This window comes from Moschus berezovskii, chromosome 11, assembly GCF_049115385.1.
Source record: "Moschus berezovskii isolate FMDL1 chromosome 11, NW_MosBer_1.0, whole genome shotgun sequence".
NCBI lineage: Eukaryota > Metazoa > Chordata > Mammalia > Artiodactyla > Moschidae > Moschus > Moschus berezovskii.
In genome coordinates, this window is record NC_142470.1 from 646,015 (window position 1) to 672,939 (window position 26,925).

Sequence of the window (26,925 nt, forward strand, 5' to 3'; positions counted from 1 at the left end):
GCAGGTGTGCCGGGAGATGAGGCGGCGAGGAGGGCCGAAAAGAGACTGCCCTGGGAGGCGGCGCTGGTCCAAGCCAGCTCAGCCACCATGCGGCCTCAGTCATGGGGGCTGCTGGTTTCCAGAGGACAGCCTCCTCCTTATGATGGGCCTCAGGGCCTGAGAGGGGAGATGGGGGCCAGGTGTGAAGGGAGGTCGGGGCCAGTCCGAGGGTTGGTCTTGGTCTGGGGGCTGACAGGATGGGCCCACCCCCTTGGGGCCGACCCTGTGGAGCAGCCCACATCCCGTCCCCCAGGGCCTGGTGGGGCAGGACGAGTGGCTGCAGGAGCAGCTTCTACAGCTGCTGGCCTCTCAGGACGATGTGGCCATGGTCGCCCAGTGTGCCCTGGACCTCTCGTTGCCTGAGGAGCAACTCCCAGCCACAGTAGTGGCAGAAATGAGCCAACTCAGGCTCCAGGAGAGGTGAGCGACCCCCAGGCTCCGGGGTAGGGGGACCAGGAGGACACACCCTTGGACCCCCACCCTCGGAAAGTGACTGGGGGCTGGGAGTTAGAAGTAGGGAAGGCCGAGGAGATGGCACAGGGAGCATGAGCGGCGTGCCAACACACAGGCAGGTCCTGCCCCTCCTCGGGTTCCAGCAAAGACCCAGCGGCCGGGTGCCTCAGCCAGGCCACATACCCCCAGGAAAGGACCCAGAGGAGCCTGGGGACCTGGCCATCCCCAGGGTGCGAGGGCAGAGGCATGGGAAGCAGACCCCGAAGGCCCCAGGCACATGCCGGCCTTGAGGGCTCCCCTGGCCCTGCAGTCAGCTGGGGATGTCCAGGGGGGCAGCAGGGGCTCTGCAGCTCTGCTCCTCCCCAGGATGGCCAAGGCACCTTCAGAGGATGGGCGGGACGACTGCTACCGGCTGCCCATCACCAGAGAGGACATCCACTTCCTGGCCTCCTGGGAGGAGCTGGCCAGGCACGAGAAGGCACTCCTGCAGGTGTGTGCCCGGCTCCCTCGGGTGGCTGGCACCAGGGGCTGCTCACCACGGCCTCCGGGGGCTCTGGCCACACTGGCATGCATGACTGGGCCAGCCCTCCCCACAGAGGCCGCTCCGCCTAGACCACAGCGCTTGCCTTGCTGCTCCAACCAGTCCCTCTGTCTGCAGCCGGGCCAGGTGGTCGGTGTGGACCTGGAGTGGAGACCGTCTTTCGGCACGGGCGGCCGGCCCCGGGTGTCACTCATGCAGGTGGCCGTGGAGGGCCATGTGTTCCTGCTGGACCTGCCCCGGCTCTCGAGTCCCGCAGGAGGGCAGGCACCCCACGCCTTCTCCCGGCTGATGTCCCGGCTGCTTTCAGACCCCTCCATCACCAAGCTGGGTGAGTAGCACCCACCCTCGCCCCAGCCCTGCGGGACCTGGGGGAAGTTGTGAGACCAGCCTCTCCCTTGGCCCCCGTCACAGCGGCATCCCCCAACTGCAGGTTACGGGATGGCGGGGGACCTGCGGAGCCTGGGTGCGTCCTACCCAGCCCTGGCGCAGGCCGGGCAGAAGCTGCAGGGTGGCCTGGACCTGCTGCAGGTGCACAGACAGGTCAGCACTGAGTGTGGGCTGGGGGCCCCCTGCTCTGCAGAGCTGCCCGCACAGCGACGCCTGGCAGTGGTCTCACCAAGGATTTGTCCCGCCTGGCCCCAGCCCTGATCCCTGACCACAGGTCACGAGGGACCCAGAGCACAGGGTCCCCCAGCATTCTCAGTACACCCCTGGGGGTTCAGACAGGCCCCAGAGCTGACCGGTGGGCAGGTGACCCTGGCCCCGAGGCCCTGAGAGCCCGAGACAGTCTGCCTGGGACGCCGGCACCCCTTCTCGGGACGCTGTCCATCATGGTGGGCACAGGGCCTGTCCAGGGCCCCCCATGGGGCTGCTGGCCGTGTGCGGTGCTGTCTGCCCTCCAGGGCAGGCGCCTCACCCCCAGGAGGTGCTGTCTTGCAGATGCGGGTGGCGGACAGGCCAGCCCCGGCTGTGGACGGGGCCGCGGGCCCGCGGGGCCTCAGCCTCCTGGTGCAGCAGGTGCTGGGCAAGCCCCTGGACAAGACACAGCAGCTCTCCAACTGGGACCGGCGGCCACTGGGCGAGGGGCAGCTGGTCTATGCAGGTGGGCGCCCCCTCTCCTGTCCCGCGACCCCACACCCCCCCACACTGGAGGCTGAGGCTGACCTTGCCCCCCCTAGCTGCGGATGCCTACTGCCTGCTGGAGGTGTACTGGGCGCTGTGCAGAGAGCCTGCCCGCTTCCACCTGCCGGGGTCCCTGCCCTGGAGCCTGGGGCTGGGACGCAGCGAGAGACACGGGACTCGGGAGCCGCCCCTGCAGAAGGCCTCGGCCTCCCCCCGGCAAGTAGGTGAAGCCCCCCAGGCCCTTTATCAGGATTCTTGTGGGAAGAACCACTCCCCTTAAGACTGGGACCTCACAGGGTTGGAGACCCGGATTAGGGGTTGGGGAGAGCCATCCGGGGGCTTGTGTCCTTCCACACTGGACCCGCTGCCCCGAAGGAAGGGAAGCAGGGCAGGGGGTTAGCGTCCTACAAGAGGAGGGGTCCCCAGCCTGGCATGCCCCCGCCAACATCCAGGGCGGCCTCTGGCTGTGTCCCTTTGTGCCCTGAGACCCGGGCCCACTCCAGCGTGCACCCACCCCCAGGAGACATGTGCCAGTCCCCTGAGTCCTGGGTGGTCTGGGTTTGTGGTCCCTGCTTCCCCGCTGTTTTCTGTACTGAGTACACATTGCTTACAGCAGCAGAGCGCCCTGGGAGCCTCCCTCCCCGCCTGCCCCCAGACCCCTGCCCTGGACCCTGCTCATCCTGGTGGCCGGCCGGCCGCGGCAGCTGATCCAGGCCGTGTTTCAGGTGCGCTCGCCTGAGGACGTGGCCCCCGAGGTCCCGGCCCGGGCCTTCCGCGTGGTGTGTGACAGCATGCTGAGGGGGCTGGCGCGGACCCTCCGCTGTCTGGGCGTCGACGTGCGGGTGCTGCACTCTGGCGAGGACCACCGGCAGGCCGCCGAGGTGAGCGGGCCCGGGCCGCCTGCGTCCCTGCGCGGCCCCCGGGGTGGGGGAGTGTCCGTGGCGGCAGCAGCGCCCCAGCTGCGTGTCCCCCGATCCCGAGGTGGGGCAGGGCTCCCCCGGTTGCCAGGGTGGAGACGTTTGTTGCCGTCCGGCGCCTGTGGTCTGCAGGCTCCTTTGCGGGGTGGGGCTGGCGCGGGCAGACCCTGGGTGCTCCCGGCCCCGGAAACGCCGCAGCGTACCCTTGGGGCCCTTCTCTCTGAGTAGCGGGTGCTCACACCAGGGGAGCGGAGGGAAACACAAGCCCCGGGGCCTTGTGGAACACAGGCAGAGGCCTCAGAATTCAGGAGTGAGCACGTGACCAGTAAGCGTTCTTTACCGGGTTCACTGAGATGCGGTTCCCTCTCTCCACGATTCACAGTGTGCTTTGCGCAGCTATCTCCATGGTGGGTTCTAGACCGTGTTCATCGCCCGCTCCCCGCCCTAACCCTAGCCCCCTCCAGGACCCGCCCCATCCTGGCCAAGCTCCGCCCCAGGCCAGGCCCCGCCCCTCCAGGCCCCGCCCCCGCCCCGGCAGCCTGATTTCTGGCTTGCTCTGGATGTTGCACGCCCGCGGACTTGTGCTCGTGGCCTCTTCGTCCTGGCTTCTCTCACGAGCGTGGTGTTTCCCAGGCTCGTCTGCGTCGTAGCATCTGTCAGTGCTTCAGTCCTTTTTACAACCAAATAACATTCCATCGGATGGACCACAGTGGATCCATCCACTGGCCGCTGATGAACACCCAGGCTGTTGGGACTTGTGCAACCACGAAAGAGCACAGAGGTGGCCAGATCGTAATTACGTAATTATGTGTGGTTTCTTTTATGCGTTTGGACACCTTCTGGGACGGGTCCCTAGGCTCGGCAAGCAGGTGACTGGGGCATGGGTTGGGGAGGGGATGGTGGGGGGAGTGGGGTCTGAGCTTGGCAGGCAGCCCTTCCCCAGACGCTGCACAGCCCGCTGGATATTTCGGCAGCCTTCCCACCCCTGCTAACGAGGAGGCTGGGGCTGGAAGAACAGAGGGACTCTCTGCCCAGGGCTGCAGAGGTAGGGCTGAGCCGGGAGGGAACCGTCTGCCTCCTGAGCCGGCCCCCACGTCCATGAGAGGACGTCCACCTTCCTCAGCCGTGGTCCCTCACGGCCAGCTCCTCCGGAGGCCCGGTCCTGGCTCCCAGGAAGGGAGGCATGATCGTGTCAAGAGTGGCTCTGGCTGCCGTCCCTGTTGGAAACCCCTCAGTCCTCCCGCTGGGGTTGTTTCTAGCTTACAGAGGCTGAGATGAGAAGGCCAGCCTGACTTCCTGAGGACTGCAGATGAGGTGTCCGCAGTCACAGCAGCTAGGGAGCACAGGGCCCCCCCCAGAGCCTGGCCACTCCCACCTCCGAAGAACTCAGTTTGAGTTCACGCTTAAGTGGCTGCAGCCACAGAGGCAAACCAGTGGACACGGGAGCCAGGAGTCGGTGCTGCTATAACAGGTGCCTCAAATGCAGCAGGGCCGCGGGAGGGGCAGAGAGAGTCTGGGGACCTGCTGGGGTCAGGATGGCCCAGATGGAGCAGGTGCTGAGGTCCAGCAGGACCTGGACTGGAGCCAGGGGTTTGGACCTCAGAACCTGGAACATCACAGTCTTGAGGCCCCAGGCCCAGTGCCCTCCCAAGGGGTGTGGCAGGCAAGGTGCTTCTTTCTGGGAACACGGCTATAGCTCCAGCCCCTGCGGTTACGGACTGACTTTGCCCACTTGGCCCCTCGGCCTTGTGCTTGGAGCTCGCAGGGCCTGTCCTCATGCCTGCCCGGCCATGGGGGGTGGGGGTAGGTAGTACTGTCGCCGGTGTGTGTCACTCATGAAGCGTTCTGGACGGCGGGCGGCATGCGCACCTGTCACGCCTGTGATGCTCTCTGGCGCAGGTGGAGCCCGCTGGCGTTTTCAGGAGAGACTGTCTCTAGCCAGGGGGCCCACCATGTTCCGTTGATGTCTTCTCTCCTGTGGCTCTTTCCCAACCATGCATTTCCTGTGCAGACTCCCGAGGAGGTGACCTGGCTGTGTTGTTCATGGGGGTTACCCTGAGGGTTTTGTTTCCTGTGATGAGCTCTGTTGGCACTTATCAGCCTGCCTTTAAAGAAAGCCAGCACCGCTGCGAGGGAAGGGAGGAGGCTCCCGCCCCCGCAGCAGAAGCTCAGGGGCTTTGTCCGCGCTTGCAGGGAGCAGACCTCTCAAGGATGAGCCGCGGTCCCGGCTCTGCTACGGTGCCTCCCAGTCCTGCTGTTGCTTGGGGTCAAGTGTGACTGAAACGGTGGAGTCCACCGAGCAGAGAGCCATCTGTCCTGCAAAGAGGAACCGGGCGTGACGACTGGGGAGGTTCACAGCCCGTGCAGATGCAGGAAGAGGCCAAAGTTCAGTGATTGATGGCTTCCCTGGGCGTGGTAGGAGCCGAGGAACGCGCGGTCTTGCTGAGCAGCCACATGCCTGGTGGGAGCCAGAGTGGGAGCGGGTCCACCTGGGTGGCCGCCGTCTGCTCAGGGTCTGCCTGATGGCCCCACCCTCCCCCACTGTCTGCAGCCAGTTCCTTGCAGCAAACCTCAGTGTGCCTCTGGCTGGTTCCGCTGCCCCAGGGGCCCGACGGACATGGGCACCAGGACAGACGCATCCACGAGGCTCATCTGAACAGCTCTGGCGTCTGCGCCTGGGCCACTGACCTGGTGGATTTAGGGCACCAAGGACCTGTGTCCACGGGTAAAGGGGTGACCAGTGTCCCTGGGCCACTAACCTGGTGGATTTAGGGCACCAAGGACCTGTGTCCACGGGTAAAGGGGTGACCAGTGTCCCTGGCCTGTTGTGGCCTTGCTCCTCAGAATGTGGCCATGGGCTTCCCCGTGGAGGCCCTGCAGGAGAGCCCGGGGGCTGGCCGGTGTGCCAGGAACCACGCTTGGGGCTCCAGCCCGTGAGCGGCTGCAGCCACGGCTTCACTGCCCTTTTCACCGGTCGAGTCAGCAGGCAGCCGCGGCTCGCAGCACTCCCACTTTCCTTTCTCCCAGTGTCGGCGAAGCCACGCACCCTTCCTCGTGCCTGCTCGCTGCCTGTGCCCCTGTGAAGGGCCCCGGGCGGGAGCCGCAGGTCTGTCCCCGGCCTCGGAAGGCCCACCAGGCTGGCACAGTTGGTCTGCAACACATGATGCTGCTTTATTTTCTGCTGATACAGAGAACTGTATGGACCTTTAGCTCTTAGTTGCCTGAGAACTGATCTTACCTCCGGAAACCTCGCAGAAATCTCAGTTCTACTGAGCTGGCTGTCACTTGTTGTGGTCTCCTTTGCGGACAAACCATCTGTAGACGGGGACAGTTTCATTCCTTCCTCCCCAGTCTTTGCGGGTCCCATTTCTGTCCCGTATCCTCTCACAGCAGTCAAGGCCTCCATGGTGGGGTTGAACAGATGGAGCTCTGGCCGGCTGTCTCAGTTCTGACTTAACGGGCTGTTTCTCTGTGACGTGTGGTAGCTGCCAGGCCCCCACACCAGGATGCAGGCTCCATGTCTGCTGCACATCTTGTCATGAGAGAAGCTGAATTCTACCTGATGCTGCCTCTGCAGCCATTGAGATGGTCCCTGTGATCTGTGCATGTGATACGCCTTTTCAGTATGGAGCCAGCCTTGCATTCCAGTTGCACCCAGCCTGGCCAGCGTGTCACATGGCTGGACCTGTCTTCAGGACCATTCTGACACATGACTTGTCCCGCTCACCATCTTCTCTTCTGCTTCACAAACAAGCTGGGGAGTTTTCCCTCCTCTCTGCTTTCTGCCACTTTGAGTAATATTTGGATTTTTCTCTCAAATACTGGCTGAGTTCCTGCAAGGCCGCCTTAGCCTCGTGTTTTGGGCAGAGGAATTTAGGAGTTTCTGATTCTTTTTGTTTAATAGCTTTAGGACTGCTTAGTCGACTGCGTCTTCTTGAGTCACTTGGCAGGCCACGCCTTCCTCTGGAGTGTGCCCCTGTCACTCGGTGTTTCGCATCCGTGGCAGGTCTCGCTGTTCCGTGTGTCCGTGGCAGGGTCTCGCTGTTCCGTGTGTCCGTGGCAGGGTCTCACTGTTCCGTGTGTCCGTGGCAGGGTCTCACTGTTCCGTGTGTCCGTGGCAGGTCTCGCTGTTCCGTGTGTCCGAGGCAGGGTCTCGCTGTTCCGTGTGTCCGTGGCAGGTCTCGCTGTTCCGTGTGTCCGTGGCAGATCTCGCTGTTCTGTGTGTCCGTGGCAGATCTCGCTGTTCCGTGTGTCCGTGGCAGGTCTCGCTGTTCCGTGTGTCCGTGGCAGGGTCTCGCTGTTCCGTGTGTCCGTGGCAGGGTCTCGCTGTTCCGTGTGTCCGTGGCAGATCTCGGTGTTCCGTGTGTCCGTGGCAGGGTCTCGCTGTTCCGTGTGTCCATGGCAGGGTCTCGCTGTTCCGTGTATCCGTGGCAGGGTCTTACTGTTCTGTGAGAGTGCCTCGCGGCGACCAGTTTCACTGATTGTTGTTCTCTTGTGCTTCACCGTTTTCCTGATCTTACAGAGTGTTTGTCAATTGAATGAGTCCCTTCAAGTAACTGGTGTTCAGCTTTGTTGATCCCTTCTGTTGCATTTTTGTGGGTTTTTTTAAATCTCATTAATTTCTCTTTTTATAGTTTCCTTCCTTTTGCTTACCTGGGGTTATTTCCAAGAGGAGTGCTTAGCTCTTCAATTTTCAGCCTCTTAAATCTTACGATGTAAACATTCAGGGCAGTAACTTTTTCTTGAAGTAATATTTTCACTGCATTCCATCCATTTTGGTATATAGTATTTTCATTATTTTTTAGTGCTAATAATTTTTGAGTTTTGATTTTGAGTTCAAATCACTTATTTGAAAGGCTGTTTTTCAGTTTCAGAAAGCTTGGGGTTTGGGAGCTTTTTAGCATCTTTTGCAAGTCAATTTCTATCCTAAGTGAATTGTAGTCTGTATACTGCCGATGTAGACATTGTGAGGACTGGCTCTGTAGCCAAGCAGACGATGCTTTTTATGAACATTCCAGGTGGACTTTAAACGGCCACGGCCTCTCCAGTCACGCTCACACCCCTCTCTCGCTTCCGCACACTCAGTGGGTCAGGCTCACTCAATATTTCCTCGGATCATCTGTGTCTTGTTTTGTTAATTTTCTGCCCACTTCTGTCAATGACCAGGAGAGCTGTACTGACGTCCCCAGTGGACACTGGGCTTTTCAGGTTCGCCTAGGCTCACTCAATATTTCCTCGGATCATCTGTGTCTTGTTTTGTTAATTTTCTGCCCACTTCTGTCAGTGACCAGGAGAGCTGTGCTGACGTCCCCAGTGGACACTGGGCTTTTCAGGTTCGCCTTCTAGTCATGTCAGTGTTTGCTTCACTGGTTTTAAAGCTGTTACCTGTTGCATATTCTCACAGCTTTTAGAATTCTTATATCTTCCTGTTGAGTGAAATATTTTATAATTATGAGGTGAACCTCTTTGGCTCTACTAACACTCTTTGCCGTAAGGTCTGTTTGAACGAATATTAAACCATTACTCCAGCATCCTTTGGTTAGAATTTGTGTATCATTTTCTCATCCTTTTGCTTTCAACCTTCCTTTGCTCTTGTTATAAATTGTTCCTAGCTGCTTTTTAAAAAATCTACTCTGACAGTCTTTGTTTTTCAACCCATTAGTTTCATGCATTTACGTTTATTGTAATCACTCATATAACTTGTGTTTAGCTGTAATATGCTGATTTGTTCTTTCTGTAGCTCCTACTTTTTCTGTTCTTTTTTCTCCTTTGTTTCTTAAACTATTTTCTCTTTTTCACCCTGTTTCTGTTTTTCCCCTCTATTAATTGGAAAGTTATAAATCCTATTTCTGTTCTTTTAGGGGTTAGGCTGGAGATTTTAGCACGTATATTTGAGTTAACAATGAATAAAGTTAAAATTAATGCAGAGATTTCAGATCATTTTAGCTTCTCACCTTCTTTCCATCTTACTATTATTTTCCAGTATTTTTAACACACTGTGGTTTTTCTTAATTTTGCCAATTAGACATTACACTTCCTTTATATACTCAGTGACTCTTAGAATTTATGATGTATGGACATGCATAGGCACTCTGAGAAAAGACAAACTTTTTTATTAAAGGGATCTCCTTTGTTATGACCTTTCATTGGGGCCATTTTTCCTTGAAAAGTCTGTTTCCTCTCTCCTGAAAGAGCGTGTTGCTGAGTTTGTGACTGTGGCCTGACAGGACTCTGAGAAGAGCCCTCTGCTCTTGTCATTGCTGTTGGACAGCTGCCTTCTGTCGTGTCACTCCTGGTTTTATTCCTGAGTGCTCTCTTGTCTGAATCTTTCTTCATATTTACCTCAATTATGTGTGTTTGTTTTTAGTTCTGTTTTTATTCATCATATAGATGTGTGTTTGTTTCCACTACAAAGTAACCACTTGCTTTATTGCTTTTTTTCTTTTATTGTGGTCAGTTCAGTCGCTCAGCCATGTCAGACTCTTTGTGACCCCATGAATCACAGCACGCCAGGCCTCCTTGTCCATCACCAACTCCCGGAGTTCACTCAAACTCATGTCCACAGAGTCGGTGATGCCATCCAGCCACCTCATTCTCTGTCATCCCCGTCTCCTCCCGCCCCCAATCCCTCCCAGCATCAGACTCTTTTCCAGTGAGTCAACTCGTCACATGAGGTGGCCAAAGTATTGGAGTTTCAGCTTCAGCATCAGTCCTTCCAATGAACACCCAGGACTGATCTCCTTTAGAATGGACTGGTTGGATCTCCTTGCAGTCCAAGGGGCTCTCAAGACTCTTCTCCAACACCACAGTTCAAAAGCATCAATTCTTCGGCGATCAGCTTTCTTCACAGTCCAACTCTCACATCCGTACATGACCACTGGAAAAACCATAGCCTTGACTAGACGGACCTTTTTTGACAAAGTAACGTCTCTGCATTTTAATATGCTGTCTAGGTTGGTCATAACTTTCCTTCCAAGGAGTAAGCGTATTTTAATTTCATGGCTGCAGTCACCATCTGCAGTGATTTTGGAGCCCAAAAAAATAAAGTCTGACACTGTTTCCACTGTTTCCCCATCTATTTCCCATGAAGTGATGGGATCAGATTCCATGATCTTTGTTTTCTGAATGTTGAGCTTCAAGCCAACCTTTTCACTCTCCTCAAGAGGCTCTTTAGTTCCTCTTCACTTTCTGCCATAAGGGTGGTGTCATCTGCATATCTGAGGTTATTGATATTTCTCCCAGCAATCTTGATTCCAGCTTGTGCTTCTTCCAGCCCAGCGTTCCTCATGATATACTCTGCATATAAGTTAAATAAGCAGGGTGATAATATACAGCCTTGACATACTCCATTTCCTATTTGGAACCAGTCTGTTGTTCCATGTCCAGTTCTAACTGTTGCTTCCTGACCTGCATACAGGTTTCTCAAGAGGCAGGTAAGGTGGTCTGGTGTTCCCATCTCTTTCAGAATTTTCCACAGTTTATTGTGATCCACACAGTCAACGGCTTTGGCATAGTCAGTAAAGCAGAAATAGATGTTTTTCTGGAACTCTCTTGCTTTTTCCATGATCCAGCAGATGTTGGTAATTTGATCTCTGGTGCCTCTGCGTTTTCTAAAACCTGCTTGAATATCTGGAAGTTAACGGTTCACGTATTGCTGAAGCCTGGCTTGGAGAATTTTGAGCGTGACTTTACTAGCATATGACACGAGTGCAATTGTGCGGTAGTTTGAGCATTCTTTGGCATTGCCTTTCTTTGGGATTGGAATGAAGACTGACCTTTTCCAGTCCTGTGGCCACTGCTGAGTTTTCCAAATTGGCTGGCATATTGAGTGCAGCACTTTCACAGCATTGTCTTTCAGGATTTGAAATAGCTCAACTGGAATTCCATCACCTCCACTAGCTTTGTTCGTAGTGATGCTTTCTAAGGCCCACTTGACTTCACATTCCAGGATGTCTGGCTCTAGGTGAGTGATCACACCATCGTGATTATCTTGGTCATGAAGATCTTTTTTGTACAGTTCTTCTGTGTATTCTTGCCACCTCTTCTTAATATCTTCTGCTTCTGTTAGGTCCATACCATTTCTGTCCTTTATCGAGCCCATCTTTGCATGAAATGTTCCCTTGGTGTCTCTAATTTTCTTGAAGAGATCTCTTGTCTTTCCCATTCTATTGTTTTCCTCTATTTCTTTGCATTGATCGCTGAGGAAGGCTTTCTTATCTCTCCTTGCTATTCTTTGGAACTCTGCATTCAGATGCTTATATCTTTCCTTTTCTCCTTTGCTTTTCGCTTCTCTTCTTTTCACAGCTATTTGTAAGGCCTCCCCAGACAGCCATTTTGCGTTTTTGCATTTCTTTTCCATGGGGATCGTCTGGATCCCTGTCTCCTGTACAATGTCACGAACCTCTGTCCAGAGTTCATCAGGCACTCTGTCTATCAGATCTAGTCCCTTAAATCTATTTCTCACTTCCACTGTATAATCATAAGGGATTTGATTTAGGTCATACCTGAATGGTCTAGTGGTTTTCCCTACTTTCTTCAATTTAAGTCTGAATTTGGCAATAAGGAGTTCATGATCTGAGCCACAGTCAGCTCCTGGTCTTGTTTTTGCTAACTGTATAGAGCTTCTCCATCTTTGACTGCAAAGAATATAATCAATCTGATTTCGGTGTTGACCATCTGGTGATGTCCACGTGTAGAGTCTTCTCTTGTGTTGTTGAAGAGGGTGTTTGCTATGACCAGTGTGTTCTCTTGGCAAAACTCTATTAGCCTTCGCCCTGCTTCATTCCGTGCTCCAAGGCCAAATTTGCCTGTTACTCCAGGTGTTTCTTGACTTCCTACTTTTGCATTCCCGTCCCCTATAATGAAAAGGACATCTTTTTTGGGTGTTAGTTCTAAAAGGTCTTGTAGGTCTTCATAGAACCGTTCAACTTCAGCTTCTTCAGCGTTACTGGTTGGGGCATAGGTTTGGATTACTATAATATTGAATGGTTTGCCTTGAACAGAGATCATTCTGTCGTTTTTGAGATGGCATCCAAGTACTGCATTTCGGACTCTTTTGTTGACCATGATGGCTACTCCATTTCTTCTAAGGGATTCCTGCCCACAGTAGTAGATATAATGGTCATCTGAGTTAAATTCACCCATTCCAGTCCATTTTAGTTCACTGATTCCTAGAACGTCAATGTTCACTCTTGCCATCTCCTGTTTGACCACTTCCAATTTGCCTTGATTCATGGACCTAACATTCCAGGTTCCTATACCATATTGCTCTTTACAGCATTGGACCTTGCTTCTATCACCAGTCATGTCCACAACTGGGTATTGTTTTTGGTTTGGCTCCATCCCTTCATTCTTTCTGGAGTTATTTCTCCACTGATCTCCAGTAGATTATCAGGTGCAAAATATACATAACGGAAACTTGATCATCGTAACCACGTTTAAGTGTACGGCCCAGTGACGTTAAATACGTTCACAGAGTGTGTAACCATTGCCACTATTTCCAGAACTTTCCTTCACCTCAGACAAAACTTCTATATGCATTAAATAAGCATTCTCCTTTTACCCCTCCCCCAGCCCCTAGGAACTACTGTTTTACTTTCTTTCTCTATGAATTTAACCCCTCTAGGCACCTCACATAAGTAGAATCATATAAAATTCATCCTTTTGTGTCTGACTTATTTCACTGAGCATAATGCCTTCGAAATCCGTCCCTGCTGTAGCCTGTATAAGATTTTACTTCCTTTTAACATCTGAGTAAGTTCTATCATGCATGTGTGTGTGTGTGTGTGTCTGTCGTCTGCTGATGGACACTTGGGTTGCCCCCGCGTGGCCCCTGTGGGTAACGCCCCTGCTGTTCACCGTGACGCACCAGTGTCTGCTCACGCTCTTGCTTTCGGTTCTTTTAGCTCTGCACCTGGCAGCGGAGTTGCCAGACCATACGCTAATTCTGTATGTAATCTTTTGAGAAACTGAAGCACTGTTTTACATGGCAGCCACACCACTTTACATTCCCAGCAGCAATGCATACGTGCTCCAGATTTCTGTACATTCTTATCAACACTTATTTTCCCTTTTAAAAATAAAAGCCATCCTAACAGATGTGACGTGATACCCAGTGTATCACGTTTCCCTGGTGACTCATGTTGAGCATCCTTACATGTGCATATTGGTCATTTGTGTGCCTTCTCCAGAGAAGAAGGGCAAGGTCCTTTGCCCACATATTAACTGGCTTATCTGCTTTTCCTGCCATTGAGTTGTGGGAGTTCTTTATATATTCTAGATGTTAATCCCTGATCGGATATATGATTTGCAAATATTTTTCCCCATTCTGTGGTTTGTTTTTTCACTTCCTTGGCAGTGTCCTGTGATGTACAAAAGTTTTTTAACTTTCACAAAGTCCAATTTATTTTTAATTGTGTTGTCTTTACTTTCGGTGCCATAGCCAAGAAATTGTTGCCAAATACAATGTCATGACTATCCCTGGTGTTTCCTTCCCAGAGTTGCAGTGTTCAGCTCTCACGCTAGTGAGCTAGCCCCCCACACTCTCCAAAGATAACACATGAAAATGAACCAAACTGGACACGTCACAGCTGTCACCTCATTGATATGCAGTGTGCCCCTCGTGGCACGTAGGGTGGATCCTGAGCCCTTTTGACATGATCCTTGTACACTTTGATAACTTCTTTGCTGTCTCATCTAAAGAGATGCTCCAGGTCCTCAGATCTAGAATCAGCTATTCCTCCAAAACTCCCCGGTTCCTTTTAGCACAAACCCTGTCTAGAAATCAGCCTGCATGAGGGTGCTCACAACTGCAGGGTTAGTTCTCGTTTCTAGGCCTTTGCGGTGGGCCAAGGGATGAAGTACCTCTAAATATATATAACACCCATCAAGGGAGTCAAGAAGATCCCCTGGAGAAGGGAATGGCCACCCACTCCAGTATACTTGCCTGGAGAATCCCATGGACAGAGGAGCCTGGCGGGCTGCAGTCCAGGGGGTCGCAGAGAGTCGGACGTGACTGAGTGACTAACACAATATCCATCAACTATATATAACACCCATCTGAAGTTTTCCATTCAGATCTAGGGTTTATTGTGTGATCTCCTTAATTTTCTCCCAAATCTCCTTTCTCTGAGCTGAAAAATCCTAACACCACACCAGCATTGCCCATCTGTTTTATGTCACAATTCACACACAAACATTTCAGAATAGCCACGTTGATGTTACCGTCACCAACAGTGGTGTTTACTGCAGGGTGTTTTTCATTTTGGGCTGTATCCCCAGAGTTACATGGTCAGTTCACTGTGGCTTCATGGCAGTTGGAATATTTCTCTATTTGTGGTTTATTTGTTTCATCTTTTTTGGGTTTATAGAGATGGCTTTTTAAATTTAATTGTTAGCGATTCTGTGAAATGTTTGCATGATTCTAAGGCCAAATCTATCCCTGCACGCAATGCCCAGGCTCAGGCTGCAGGAATCTGGTGGCTCAGATGGTAAAGAACTAGCTGGCAACACAGGAGACCTGGATCCAATCCCCAAGTTGGGAAGATCCCCAGGTCAGGAAGATCCCCTGCAGAAGGAAATGGTTACCCACTCCAGTATTCTTGCCTGGACCAGAACTCCACGGACAGAGGAGCCCGGTGGGCTGCAGTCCATGGGGTCACAAAGAGTCCATCATGATTGAGCCACTAACGCTTTCAGTTTGTTTTCCTTTCAGATGCAGGCGAGGCAGTGCTGGGGTAATGGAGTGGGTGGGGAAGGGGCGGCGGCGGCTGGTGAAGGTTGGGGCAGAGGGGCCTGGCCCTGGGAGTGGGCCTGCAGCCTCACCTGCCGATTTTTCCTCCTGCGCAGGTTGCCAGGCAGGAGGGGAGGGTCATTCTGACCTCGGGGCTACCATACCACAAGGTGAGGATCCGTCGGCCCTGGCTGCCCGCCCCCGCCCCCGCCCCCGCCCCAGGCAGACTGGAGGCTCCAGGCCACCTCAGCTGGGGGTTGGGCCCCACGTGAAGGCTGCTTCCATCCACAGCTCCGGGCCCAGGTCGGGGCTGGGCGCTGCCTGGCGGTGGACTGCTCCCTCAAGGCCCAGCAGCAGGCAAAGGCCGTCATCAGGCATTTCAATGTGCGTGTCACCCCCACGGACATCTTCAGCCGCTGCCAGGTGGGTGCCACGTGCCTCAGGCTGGGCGAGGGGCCAGTGTGTGCGGCCCAGGCTCTGTGACTGGTGAGACCCCGCCACGTGGCTCGATCTGTGCATTTCCTCCCAACCCCTTCCTCGGGAGGAGGGAAGGTGCGCACGTGGTAAAGACCCCAGGGCGTTGAGGGAGCCTGCGGGCATTTTTACCAGCTTTTCAGAACTTCTGCTGGTGCGTCGTCTTGAGAAAACGGAGTTGGGAAGCTAGGAGGACACCCCACTGGCGCCCGGGGGAGCCGTGGAGACTTCAGATCCGCGAGGGTGGTCACTGCCTTTCGCAGGAAGAGTCCGGGCTGCATCCTGGCACTGCTCCCCTGCCCCAGCAGGGGCCCTGTGGAGGGGCCAGGCTGCGGGACACCCCAGGAGTGGCGTGGGGCCAGTTCAGAGGCAGGGGGCAGAGCTGCACCCTGTGGGGGGGAGCAGCAAGTGCCCCCGGGACAGGAGACAGTCCTAGGGGCAGTAGGGCCCAGGGAGGCGCTGGCTCTGACCTGGCTGCTGTGGGTGGGACAGAGTTGGAGTGTTCTCACCCTGAGTGGGGCGCTGGGAGACCTGCGGTCGGTGGGGTGCCTGCCCAGGTGAGCCGTGGCGGCAACCAGGGGCTGACGGTGGGGCGTAGAGGGTCTGGGACATGCCTCCGGGTGGGGCCAGGGCTGCAGGTTTCCCGTTGAGACCCAGGCCGTCGGCAGGGCAGGTCCTGGGTCTGGGATCTCAGGAGGTTGGTCTAGAGGGTGGGCCAGGTGCACCGGGCTCTCTGGGTGGGAGGGGAGGGGCTTCCTGCCCAGCTGGGGTCCTGCCAACAGCATCCTTGTGAGGTAGACATGCACCCCACACATGATCAGCGGGCGGTGAGGACAGAGGTGAGGCCCCTGGCCCCAGGGCTGGAAGCTGCTGGGAGGGGGCGGGCGCAGGCAGAGACCGTGTGCGGGCTTGTGGCCACGGCCCAGGAGGGAGGCAGGGTATCGGCACCCGGTGGGTCTTTGTCAGGAGGGGTCCCCTGCAGAGCTTCTGAGGCCCAGGGCTGTCCAGCGGCCTCCAGCAGGGCTCAGCTGCTGAGGAAGGTGGGCTGGGTGCACCCCAGGGCAGGACCCCCCAGGTGGCAGACCACTGCCCAGGAGCACCTGCAGCTGTGTGCCAGGATCCCAGGAGGCAGGCAAGGCCACAAGTGGAGAGGGATCCCTGAGAGCTAGGGTGCTGGAATTCACACGCAGCCTCTCAGCACACGGGTGTCAGGGGTCGGGGGCCATGCTGGCGGCTCTCACCATGGTTCTCAGCCCATGAGTGGAGGACATTCCCTGCTGATGGGCAGTGCCTGCCCCAGGGCGGGGCACCTCAGGCCACACACTCCACCTCCCCCGCCCAGAGCCCCCTGGCCACGATGCTCCCAGCCTCACCCAGGAGCTCAGCCCAGCGCAGTGGCTGGGACTGGCTTACCTTCCCAGCCTAGCTCAGCAGCCACCCCACTCCCTGTCCAAGTTCATTGCCAGTGCCTGAGCCGGCTGGCCTCAGGGCCTCCCACAAGTGGACAGGGAAGCCCAGGAAAGGGGCTGCATGGATGCCCTGAGGCACAGTGGCCAGTGGCTCCATGCGACTGCAGACCCTGCCCTGCCTGAGGCCACAGCCCTGGCCTGCGTGGCCCCTGAGCCCATGTGCACATCAGAGGGCACTGGCCACTGGCCAGCAGAGAGCCACACACGTAGGACTGACCAAGGGAGCACCTCCATGCGGTTCTCGGCCAGCAGAGTCCCATCCTGTGCCCCCAGGGCCCGAGCTCCCTGGATGCTGGCTCCAAGCCACCACCACCCCTGCCCAGGCCAGAGCTGGCCGCCTCCCTGGAGAGCTCCCGCCGCCAGGCTGAGTTTCCATTTTCTTTTCCTTCCTTCTGCTATTTTGGTGCTGTTCCCAGAGGGAAAACCCACTGGACACATGAAGTGTTCCCAGAGCCCGCTGGCCGCTCTTGGGGCTGCACATCGGGGTATGTGGCGGGAGCGAGTGAGGCTGGAGGGGGCGCTGGGCCCGGCCACGCGGAGGCGGCCCCTGGCAGTAGGGGGACAGCCCGCCCACCCCGGGGCCCAGAGGGCAAGGGGCACTGGATCCCTCCAGCAGGGCAGGGTCGTGACCCCCGGAGCTGGTGACTGGGGCCTGGGACCGTCCATCGGGAATGTCCGCCAGGAGGACATTCCCAGTGCCGTCCAGCCTGGGAAAGGATCTTATCAAAGAAATTTAAGCTTAAAAAAGCCCCAGAGCAGGAACCCAGGCACTGTTGGGCACAGCATCTGTTTTACCATCCCTGCGGCCCCCTCTTCTGTGGTGGGGGTGGGCGGGTGTCCTGGGGGTCAGTGACGTTGGCCCCTGGAAGTGGCCTCCAGGAGGACAGTCACCCCACCTCATGGGGGTGCTCTCAGCAGGGGGTCCCCTCGGCTCGGTGGTGGGGGAGGAGCCTGCAGCCGGGGTGGGGCCTTGGGGCGGGGCCTCAGGGGCGGGTTCAGTGCCGGGAGCCCCGAGCTGGGCAGAGGCCGTGGGAGGAAGGAGGGTGCTGCCTGGGCTGATGTCTGGTGGGGAGCCAGCTGAGCGAGGGCTCTGAGGGCCTGAGCACGCGAGGGGGCCCAGGGCCAGCGGCCCCCAGCACCCGAACTACACCTGGGAGGCCCGCAGTGACGGGGCCCGGAGTCCGGATGCAGAGGCCAGCGGGTTGCCGGTGCCCAGCCCGTCCCCAGGCGTGGAGACCCTCCCTGTGTCCTGAGGGGCAGCAGCAGACGCGGGGACAGACAGGAAGAGGCGGTGGCCCTGACCCTGCCCCCCCCACCCCGGCCTTTGTGCTGTGCAGGCCCCCAGCCCCGTTCCCACACTCACTGCCCCCGGGGTCACGCAGGCACAAAGGCTGCGGGCAAAGGAGCCCCACCCTGTGCAGGCAGGGACCTGGGGCCACTCGCTCCCGGGGCCACCGGAGGGGCCTGTCACAGGCCTCCGGGGCGGGGGGCTGACAGGGGCCCAGCATGCCCCCAGACTCGGGATGCCAGCCAGGGTGCAGGGCCGACAACAAGCTCAGCATAGTCCCCCAAGGCGGCACTCCAGTGGGCCCCGCAGATTGCCCCAGGCCTCCCCACAGCCCACAGGGCCACCCTCCTGATGCACTCCTCCCCTTCTGGGAACGCCCGGGGTCCACCGGAGCCCAGCCTGGGTCCACCGGAGCCCAGCCTGGGTCCCAGCACTTGGGTCTTGGGGGACCTGGGCACTTGGACACCCCTGGACTGGGACCCTGCTCCTGGCGGCCCACTTCTTGAGGAAGGCCCCGTGGCTGGCATGACAGCAAGGCCCACACCCTCACACTGAAGCAGGCTGCTCCAGGTGCCGGCCGGCCGGCAGTCTGTCAGCACACTGCCCCATGTGGACCTCACATCCTCCCACAGGCTCCCAGGGGCCCGTGTTGTCCGAGACTTGTGAGGAGGCCCCTGGAGTGACAGGGGCGGGGGGCCCGGCTCAGTGCCCGGGGAGGTCCCTGGCTCAGCTCACTGGAGGTGCCCACCAAGCACCCACCTCCTGGCTCCATTTGTCCTAGGGCCACTCTTCTCTGGACCTTGGTCCTGACCATGTGCTCCTGAGAGGGGTTCCTACTCCCTGTCTGGGGTCCCCCCGGGATGTACCTCCTGGACGTTGACAGATGTCCACTTTCAACAGAAAATTTTGTTGTTGTTGTGCTGGGTCTCCGTTGCCATGCGCAGGGCCTGCTCTTAAGCTGTGGTCCTCGGGCTTCTCTCTCACTGGGGAGCCCGGCATCTTGGCCTGCAGGCTTCAGTGGCTGGGTACGTGGGCTCCGCTGTCCTGAGGCAGGCAGGATCTTCCCGGACCAGGGACTGGATCGGTATGAGTCTGTGCCCTCGGCGTTCTGACTTTAAGCGGGTCGGCCCTTTTTGAAAGTGAACATCTGGGGCTTCCCTGGAGGCCCAGATGGTAAAATATCCGCCTGCAGTGCAGGAGACCTGGGTTCAATCCCTGGGTCGGGAAGTTTATCCCCTAGAAAAGGGAATGGCTGCCCACTCCAGCATCTTGCCTTGAGAACTCCATGGACAATGGAACCTGGCGGTCTGAAGTCTATGGGGTCGCAAAGAATTGGACATGACTGAGCAACTAACGCTTTCATTTCCCTTGCTTTGCAAGGCAGATTCTTAACCACTGGACCACCAGGAAAGCCCCCAGAGGGTCACTTTTTAAAAGGGCTAACCTGCTTAAAATGGGAACTCCGAGGGCACAGACTCACCTGACAGAGGACAGGCGTGTAGCCCAGACGGGCCCCGATGCCTGGGATGCCCGGCTCCCAGTACATAGACCTGTGAGGTGGACACAGTCCACAACCATGACCAGGACACTGGCCCCACTAGGCCAGCATGACGTGGGCCTGAGGGGAGCCGGTGCAGGCGGGAGAGCACAGGCCTCTGGGGGCTGCCTGGTACCCTCGGCTCCATCCGCAAGCCCGGGGTCAGTAAGGCACCTTGGGCAGCAGGAGGGCACCCGAGAGTCTGGGGCCTCCTGTTCCTCTGCACCCTCCCCCCAGCCGTCAGTGCCTGAGCCAGCCACGGAGCCAACAGGAGCCACTGGCTGGACATGTCAAAGTGTCAGTCCCTTAGTCGTGACTCTTTGTGACCCATGGACTGTAGCCAGGCAGGCTCCTCTATCCGTGGAATTCTCCAGGCAAGAATACTGGAGTGGGTTGCCATTCCTTTCCCCAGGGTATCTTCCCCACCCAGGGATCAAACCCAGGTCTCCTGCATTTCAGGCAGATTCTTTACCACCTGAGCCACCAGGGAAGCCCAGACACATCAAAGGCCAGCTCTAAACCCACCACTCAGTGAGCTTGAGAGGAACAGGGAGGGCAGGGTGCTGAGGACCTGCCTTCCTCAGGGTGAGGGGCACGCGGGCCCAGCTGAGGCAGCAGGGCAGGTGGAAGAGGGCCCATCTCAGTGTGAGGGTCCCCCCGCGGCCGGGCTGGCTGAAGGGCGGGAGACACCCTCCCCCAGAGGCCAGGCTGCACAGCTCAGGAGCCAGAGCCTGTGAACGCAGGCCGTGGGGTCTGCAGGGAGAGGTTCATCGCCAGCAGCCCTGTGTGTCCTCACGCCACCCAGAACTGCTCCTGCAGGGGCCCCACCCCACCCCTGCTGCTGGGGCCAGTGCCAGAGAGGAGCGGACGGACCCAGGGGCTTGGCCACTCTCCCCACAGCCCTGGATGGAGCAGGCAAGACAGGCTCGGGGCCTCGGGGTGGGCAGCCCTGGTTGGGTGTGGGAGGGTCCTCGGGGTGACAGAGTGGGGCCTTCCGGGCTGTGACAAGTCCGTCCATGTGCTAACAGGGCAGTGGTCTTTGGCTAGATGGCCCGTGCAGGGGGTGCCCGCGGGTGGGCAGGCGCCAGGAGAGGCCTGCGTCACCCCACCCTATCTGGCCACACAGAGTAGTTGAGGGGAGGGGACACCCTTCCCACCCCCACCCAGGCAGCCCCTCTGCCCATTCACTGCCCTGGGCAGGGCCAGTCATCGGAGGCACATCTGGGGCAAGGGTGGACCTGAAGGTCTCCAAGGGAGCCAGGGTGGCTGGTGGGGCCTTGACCTGGCCAGGTGGGGGCCTTGGTGAGCCCACAGCCAGCCCGGAACAGGGGGGCCTCAGGAGAAGGTGGGCAGGGGAAGGTGCACTGTTGGGGTCCCTCCGAGAAGTGGAGGAGCTGGGCTGGGGGGAGCGGTTGGTGGTGGAAAGGGATCCTCTCCAGCTTGGCCTGACTCAGTAGCCCTGGGAGGGGCAGGAAGGGGAAGGGCCGGGGACCCCCAGCTACCCGGCTCCTGCCAGCCTTTGCTGACCTCACTGGATCCCACATGTCACCCCAGCTGTGGCAGCACCTGAGCAAGCACTCTGTCCACCAGGCCTGCCAAGCCCTAATTTAGATGCCACCTCCTCCAGAAAGTCTTCCAGGCCCCCAGCCCAGTTCCCAGAGTACCACCATCCTTTGGAGGAGGACTCCGGGGCGTGCCTTCCTTCGTCTGTGGGTGACAGGAACCCCGCTGTCTGAGGGCCAGGCCCTACTTGCCTGTGGCAGGGGCACACGGGGGCGGCCCCTCCCCGACTTCCCCAGCCCGCACCCTTCTCCCGCCGGCTGGCGCCCGCCCCCTCCCACACGGCCCTGGGCGGCTGGGGTCCGCCGCCCCGCCTCGGCCCCGCCGGCGCGGGAAGGCGGGAGGGCGGGCGGGAGGCCGTTTGCTTTTGAATCCGGGCCGGGCGCCCTGAGTGGCCCTTTCAAAGGCCGGCGGGGGCGGGGGCCGTTCCCAGGCGCGCCCCGCCCCCGCGCCGCCCCTCCGCCCGCTTTCCCACGCGCCCGCCGCCGGCGGTTCTCACGGCCGCGCCCCTCCCCCGTCTGGGAACTGCCCGCGCCTGCCGCGCCGGGGGTGCCGGGGAGCCCCGAGAAAGGGGTGTCACCCGGGCTCCTGGGGACGGCGGAGAGGCGCGGCCGCCCGGGGGGGCCGCTGGAAGGGCTGGGTGCCGCCTAGGGGGGCTGCTGAGGGAGGGGTCTCGTGTGCTCCCAATGGGGTCCCGGAGGGCCTAGGGGCGCATAATGCCCGGTGGAGTAACCTGGAGCCGCGGGACGGGCTGTGTGCTGCCTTGGGCGTTGCTCAGGTGGGGACCCAGAGACCTGCCGCTCAGGGGAGACTGAGGGCGCCCCAGGGGGTGGGGAGCCGCCCCAGGGTCCCGCCGCCTTCTCTGACCCAGATTCTATTTGAGTCGATCTGGGGCCTGTGGCTGCCCACCCGCCCTGGCCTCAGAGACACTGGGGGTCCTGGCCATGCCTGCCTGTCCCCTGGGAACAGTGAGCTCTGCGACGCCCCCTCCCTGCGTTGGGGCCCCCCCAACTTGGGAGTAGGTCCCCGGGCGGCCCTCACTGCCTCCGCTCCTCCTAAGGGCCCGGGACGCTGGACTTGGCAAAGGCGAGGACAGAGCCTGTGGACGGGAGCATCCAGCACACTCCCACCAGCGGTCTGAGACCCGTGTGTCTGCCCCCCACCCGGGGGTCCCCCCGCCTAGGGGCTGTGACTGTCCACTGTGAGGGGCCGGGGTGTGAGGGGCCGTGGGGGACTTCGCCACCCGTCTGGGCCACGCTCACAGCCCTCTGCCTGCCTGGGTGGACATCAGCATCCAGGTGAGCAGACGTGGAGTCTTATCCTGGTGTCCTGAGCTGTCAGCCCGCTGTCCCCACACAGTGGCCCTGGGCTGGGACTGCGGCCGGGAAAGGAGGGGACGGCTTGAGAGGATCAAGGCACCAGAGGGGCGAGGAGGGACCCCGAAGCACAGCCTGCGGCGAAGCCTGAGGGCGGGGCTCAGACCCACCCCGCCCCGGGCGGGCGGGGCGACGCTGGCTGGGCTGCTCCTCAGTCAGGCCCCTGTCGTGCAGGCTGCTTCTCGGACCCGTGCATATCTTCCGCGGCACCAGACGGGCTTTCCTCTCATTGTTCGCAGCGCCCGTCCCCTCCCCATCCGCCTGCAGAGGCCGTGCTCCCGTCATGGCTCCTCCCACCCCACAGTGGAGGCCCAGGACACACCTCTGCACGCCGATGAGTGTGCGTGCACAGGAGGGCACCTCCACTCTTGCAGACTCGTGCAAGACCTGACACATGGACACATGCACACACAGAGAGACACACGTGCACACATGGACACACGCACAGACACAAGTGCACACACGAGGACACACACAGCCGCACTGAGGCAGGTGCTCTTGCACCCCGAGGACCTGGGTGCTTCCAAGGCACCCTCGTGCAGAGAGGGGTCCACGCGCCAGTCCGGACCTGGCCCCGTCGGGGTCTCGGGGCCCAAACCCGGCCTTGCCTCCTGGGGTGCGGACAGCGCTGGAGGCCCGTCCCCCGCCGCCCAGTCTGCGGCCCCACAAAGGGGCCGGGCCGTGGCCGGGTGGGGGAGGGGCCGGGCCTGTGGGAACTGACCTCCCCGGGCCAGGGGGCGGGGCAGGCACGGAGCGGCCCCGCGGGGCTGCAGGCCTGGGGTCTTCAGCAACGGGGACAGAGGCGGCGGCGGGGGGCTGGAGCCTGCTTCACGGGTCAAGAGAGCCCTGGCTGGGGTTTCAGACCTCCCCAAGCAGGCCCCACCCCAACCCCACACCTCCTAGGAGGCCTGGGCTGGGCCCTGCCGCCCCCACGTGTGCCGGTGGGGAGGGGGTCGCCCCACCCCGCAGAGCCTGAGTGCTCAGCCGGGGCGGGGGAGGGGCAGCAGGGTTCCCAGCCCCCACCCCGGGGCCGCGGCTGGTCTGGAAGGAGGCGCGCAGCCCTGCCTGGGCGCTCGGAGCCGACAGATGACCGGGGGGGGGGGGGGGGGGGCCCCTCCAGAGCCGCCGGACAGCGTGGGAGAGCGAGGTGGAGGGCAGACCCAGGCAGCGCCTAATCGCTTCCTCTGTCGCCGCCAGTCCACTCACCGGGTGTCAGGCCAGCCACCCCCCAGGAGTCTTTCATACCAGCCCTTTGTCCCTGCGCCCAGCACCATTTGTTGGGACGGCTCTGGGGGGTCATGGCGCTCAAAGCGGTCCAGGGAGGCCTCTGGACCCAGCAGTCTCGGGACCTCAGGCGAGGGTGGGGGTGGGTGGCTTTTGGCGGGGACCAAATGGGGCCAAGGGCCTGGGAACACACTGGTGTTCTGCAGCTGAGACCCGCTGTGCCCCCCAGGCCTCTGACACGAGTGGGAGACACTCGCCAAGTGCAGAATGTGCGGGAAGGCATCTGTGACCTCCCCGCCCCACACATGCTTTTGCCGCGTGGTTGTGCGAAGATGATGTTTATTTTTTTCTACCTTTTTATGCTTTGCTGTAAATTTGCTCTAAATGAGTATGTAACGGGCATTATTTTAGAGCATGTCATAGCTTCTCAGCCCAAGCGCCCATCTTCCCTGCCTGTGGGGCCTCCAGGGCCTGGGTACCAGACTGACCGCATCTCCCATCCTGGAGGGCCTGGCTCCTGCTGGGAGTGGGCAGCAGGGCCTGTGGGGGTCCCCAGGGCGCCGGCCTACCGGGAGTGCAGTCCTGGCCTGCCGCTGGCAGGGCAGGGAACCTTGCCCAGGTTCTTTGAAGAGGATTCCTCCATTAGGCTCCCAGCCTGCAGCCCTGCCCCCTCAGGAGTGCTGGTTGTGTCTCACGCCCTGTGCCCTGGCGGCCACCGGTGTGGCCCATCCCCCACCCAGCCCCCGATTTGACCCAGGACTGGTGGAGACTTAAGGGTGTTCACAGGCAGTTTGCACTGGGCTGTGCTCAGCCCATGGGCAGGAGCACGGGTAAGGGTAAGGCCCCTGGCACCCACACCTGGCCTTCCCGCTGGCTTCTGTGGCCTGGCCAGGCCCACAGTGACAGCCCTCCCCTGCTCCTGACACTGGTGCCCCAGCCATCCCCCACCTGGTGGCAAAGCACACGCCGTGGGCTCTGGTGTCTGCACACCCAGTGCTGGTGGGAGCAGCTGTGCCTGGAGACACACGGCCTGGGACAGACACGCCCCCTCTCGGCAGGTGCTGCTGGATCCAGTCGCTGCCCCGGCCGCTGCGGCCGGGGTTCCTGGGCTCGGAGCTGAGAGCAGGCCAGCTTGCAGACGGGCTCCCGGCGCCTCTTCAGCCGCCCCTCCCCAGCTCTGTCGCAGAGGCTCACAGACTGGCCAGGCCCATCGAGGGCTGGGGTGCCTCAGGGATGCCTCAGGGAGGTGGCCAGAGCAGCCCCTCACTGCCCTCCTAGGGCTGTGGAGGGTGGGCCTCCCGGCGCCCCTGCCTGGCTTTTGGTTCTGGGCCACCACCAGCCCCCTGGGCCGATCCCTGCTGGTGGCCTCGCCCCAGGGAGGCAGCCTCCCTGATGGTGGGCTCCAGACCCTGCCTAGGAGGGCCTTGGTCCTGCCCGGAGTCGGGCGGCTCAGCGGGCATGAGCTCCAGACAGCCTGGGTGCCGTGGGAGCCAGGCCCAGGCGGACCCCAGGACGGGGGAGCCAGGAGCCTGCCCACCCCTCCTGCCCCCACTCACCCACCCGACCAGGCTCTGAGGGTGGAGGCCCGCCCTGCCCTCAGGCCCCCAACCTGGATGGGGTCCCAGACACCTCGAGAGGCCCAGGAGACCACACTGTCCAGGGCACCCACAGCCCCCCACTGGTGTCTGCCCCGATCTGCTGATGTCCAAGCCTGGGGTCTACACAGCCCCTGCAGGGAGTGGGCCTGGCTCAGACACCACCTGCCTACACTTGCACAGCAGGCTAAGGCCCCTGCCAGGTGGGGGGCTCTGGCCAGCGGATGGGTGACCGTGAGCGGGTCCCTCAGCCTCTGGGAAGCTCCTTCAGAACACGGGGTTGGAGGCTCTGTCCTCCCCTGTGGGGCAGGGGGATGGGCCATCAACCCCTGACTGGGTGTTCGCTCAGCCCCCGGCTCCACTCTGGGTGCTGGGCAAGGGCAGCTGGACCCTGAGGTGGACAGGAGATGGCCAGGGAGGCCCTGAGCACAGGCCCTCCTACAGACGGGGACCACAAGACAGGCGGGCAGCAGCTCAGAACCGGCTCTGCCAGCCGGGCGTGGTGGTGGGGGCAGGGGTGACTGCCGGGCCGGCTGTGGGCAGCGGCCGTGGGAAAACCGGCACCGGCGCTTCCCGAGGGTGGGGCAGGCCTCGTGGGGTACTAGGCGTTTGTCTGTGCGTGACTCAGCGTGAGCTGGCACCCCGCCCTGGGCACGGGCCGCAGGGTCCTGGGAAGACCGCAGACCCCATCAGAGAACCCTGCCCCACCAGACTCCCGTACCTGCTGGTGCTGACCCTCGGGGGGCCCTGGGCAGGCAGCCCGGCCCAGAGGCCAGCTGGCCCGCCTCTTTCCAGCTTCTTCCCGGCTGGGCCTGGAGTGCCCACAGGCCTGACATGCAGCCGGAGCCCTGCCCACACTCCTGCCCGGTCGGCCCTGATACCTGCAACCAGAAAGGAGAAGCACCCAGGTGTTCCCAGAGTCTGGCCGGGGGAGGGGCGGCCCTCCAGGGGGCTCTGGGGAATCAGCCCTGCCCATCTGGCACCTGCCCACCCCTGGCTGTGATGCTGGAGGCTGAGCTATGTGATGAAAAGCTTGGGGGGGAAATGGGCGTGTGTGGGCGGGGCAGGAGCCCCAAACCATGGCTCCAGGGGCCCCCCACTGCTGCCTGCCCCAGGCACTCCACCTGCAGGGCACTGACGGGGTCACCAGGTGAGGGGGCACCAAACAGGAGTCCTCCTCCCGTGGACCAGCTCACCCCCTGGCTGACAGGGCGCCTTTGTGTGCCCATCTGGGAGCCGGTCAGTCCCCCACACCCCCCACCCTGCTCTCCTGTTTGTTGCACCTTGCCTGCTCCTGGGAATCCTGTGTCTAGACCCCTGCCAGGCAGTAGCCGTCATGAAGTGACAGGGTGGCCGCATCGGGAGGCCCATCCCACTCCTGGGACAGTGAGGTCAGGGGTGCTGAGCCAAGGTCTTCACGGGAGCTCACTGCACATCCCAGACCGGGGCCCTGCGTGGCTGGACTCCTGCCCTGCGCACACTCAGTGCTCAGCAGGCTCCAGATGGTGCCAGCCCCTGGGGGCAGGCAGGGCCAGGTGTCACAGAAGCATGGACACTGGAATGGCCCTGGCTTGCTCCAAAATGGGCTGAGGAGTCAGA

General features: G+C 59.9%; 1 protein-coding gene across 14 annotated transcripts in view; it reads left to right on the plus strand.

Moving 5' to 3' along the window:
- The window catches only part of EXD3 (exonuclease 3'-5' domain containing 3), an 82,172-nt gene that overhangs the window by 49,368 nt on the left and 5,879 nt on the right, over positions 1 to 26,925 (plus strand). For 9 of the 14 annotated variants that reach the window (XM_088840974.1, XM_055401261.2, XM_055401255.2 and 6 more), the window contains 9 exons: positions 293 to 459; positions 859 to 982; positions 1,151 to 1,361; positions 1,464 to 1,573; positions 1,973 to 2,135; positions 2,212 to 2,375; positions 2,881 to 3,036; positions 14,920 to 14,973; positions 15,095 to 15,226. In XM_088840974.1, the coding sequence (XP_088697100.1) occupies positions 293 to 459; positions 859 to 982; positions 1,151 to 1,361; positions 1,464 to 1,573; positions 1,973 to 2,135; positions 2,212 to 2,375; positions 2,881 to 3,036; positions 14,920 to 14,973; positions 15,095 to 15,226 (1,281 nt within the window). Of the gene's footprint in view, positions 1 to 292; positions 460 to 858; positions 983 to 1,150; positions 1,362 to 1,463; positions 1,574 to 1,972; positions 2,136 to 2,211; positions 2,376 to 2,880; positions 3,037 to 3,300; positions 3,398 to 14,919; positions 14,974 to 15,094; positions 15,227 to 15,412; positions 15,590 to 26,925 lie in introns of those variants that run through there. The other 5 variants (XR_016038512.1, XR_016038511.1, XM_055401260.2 and 2 more) reach the window with 3 other exon arrangements.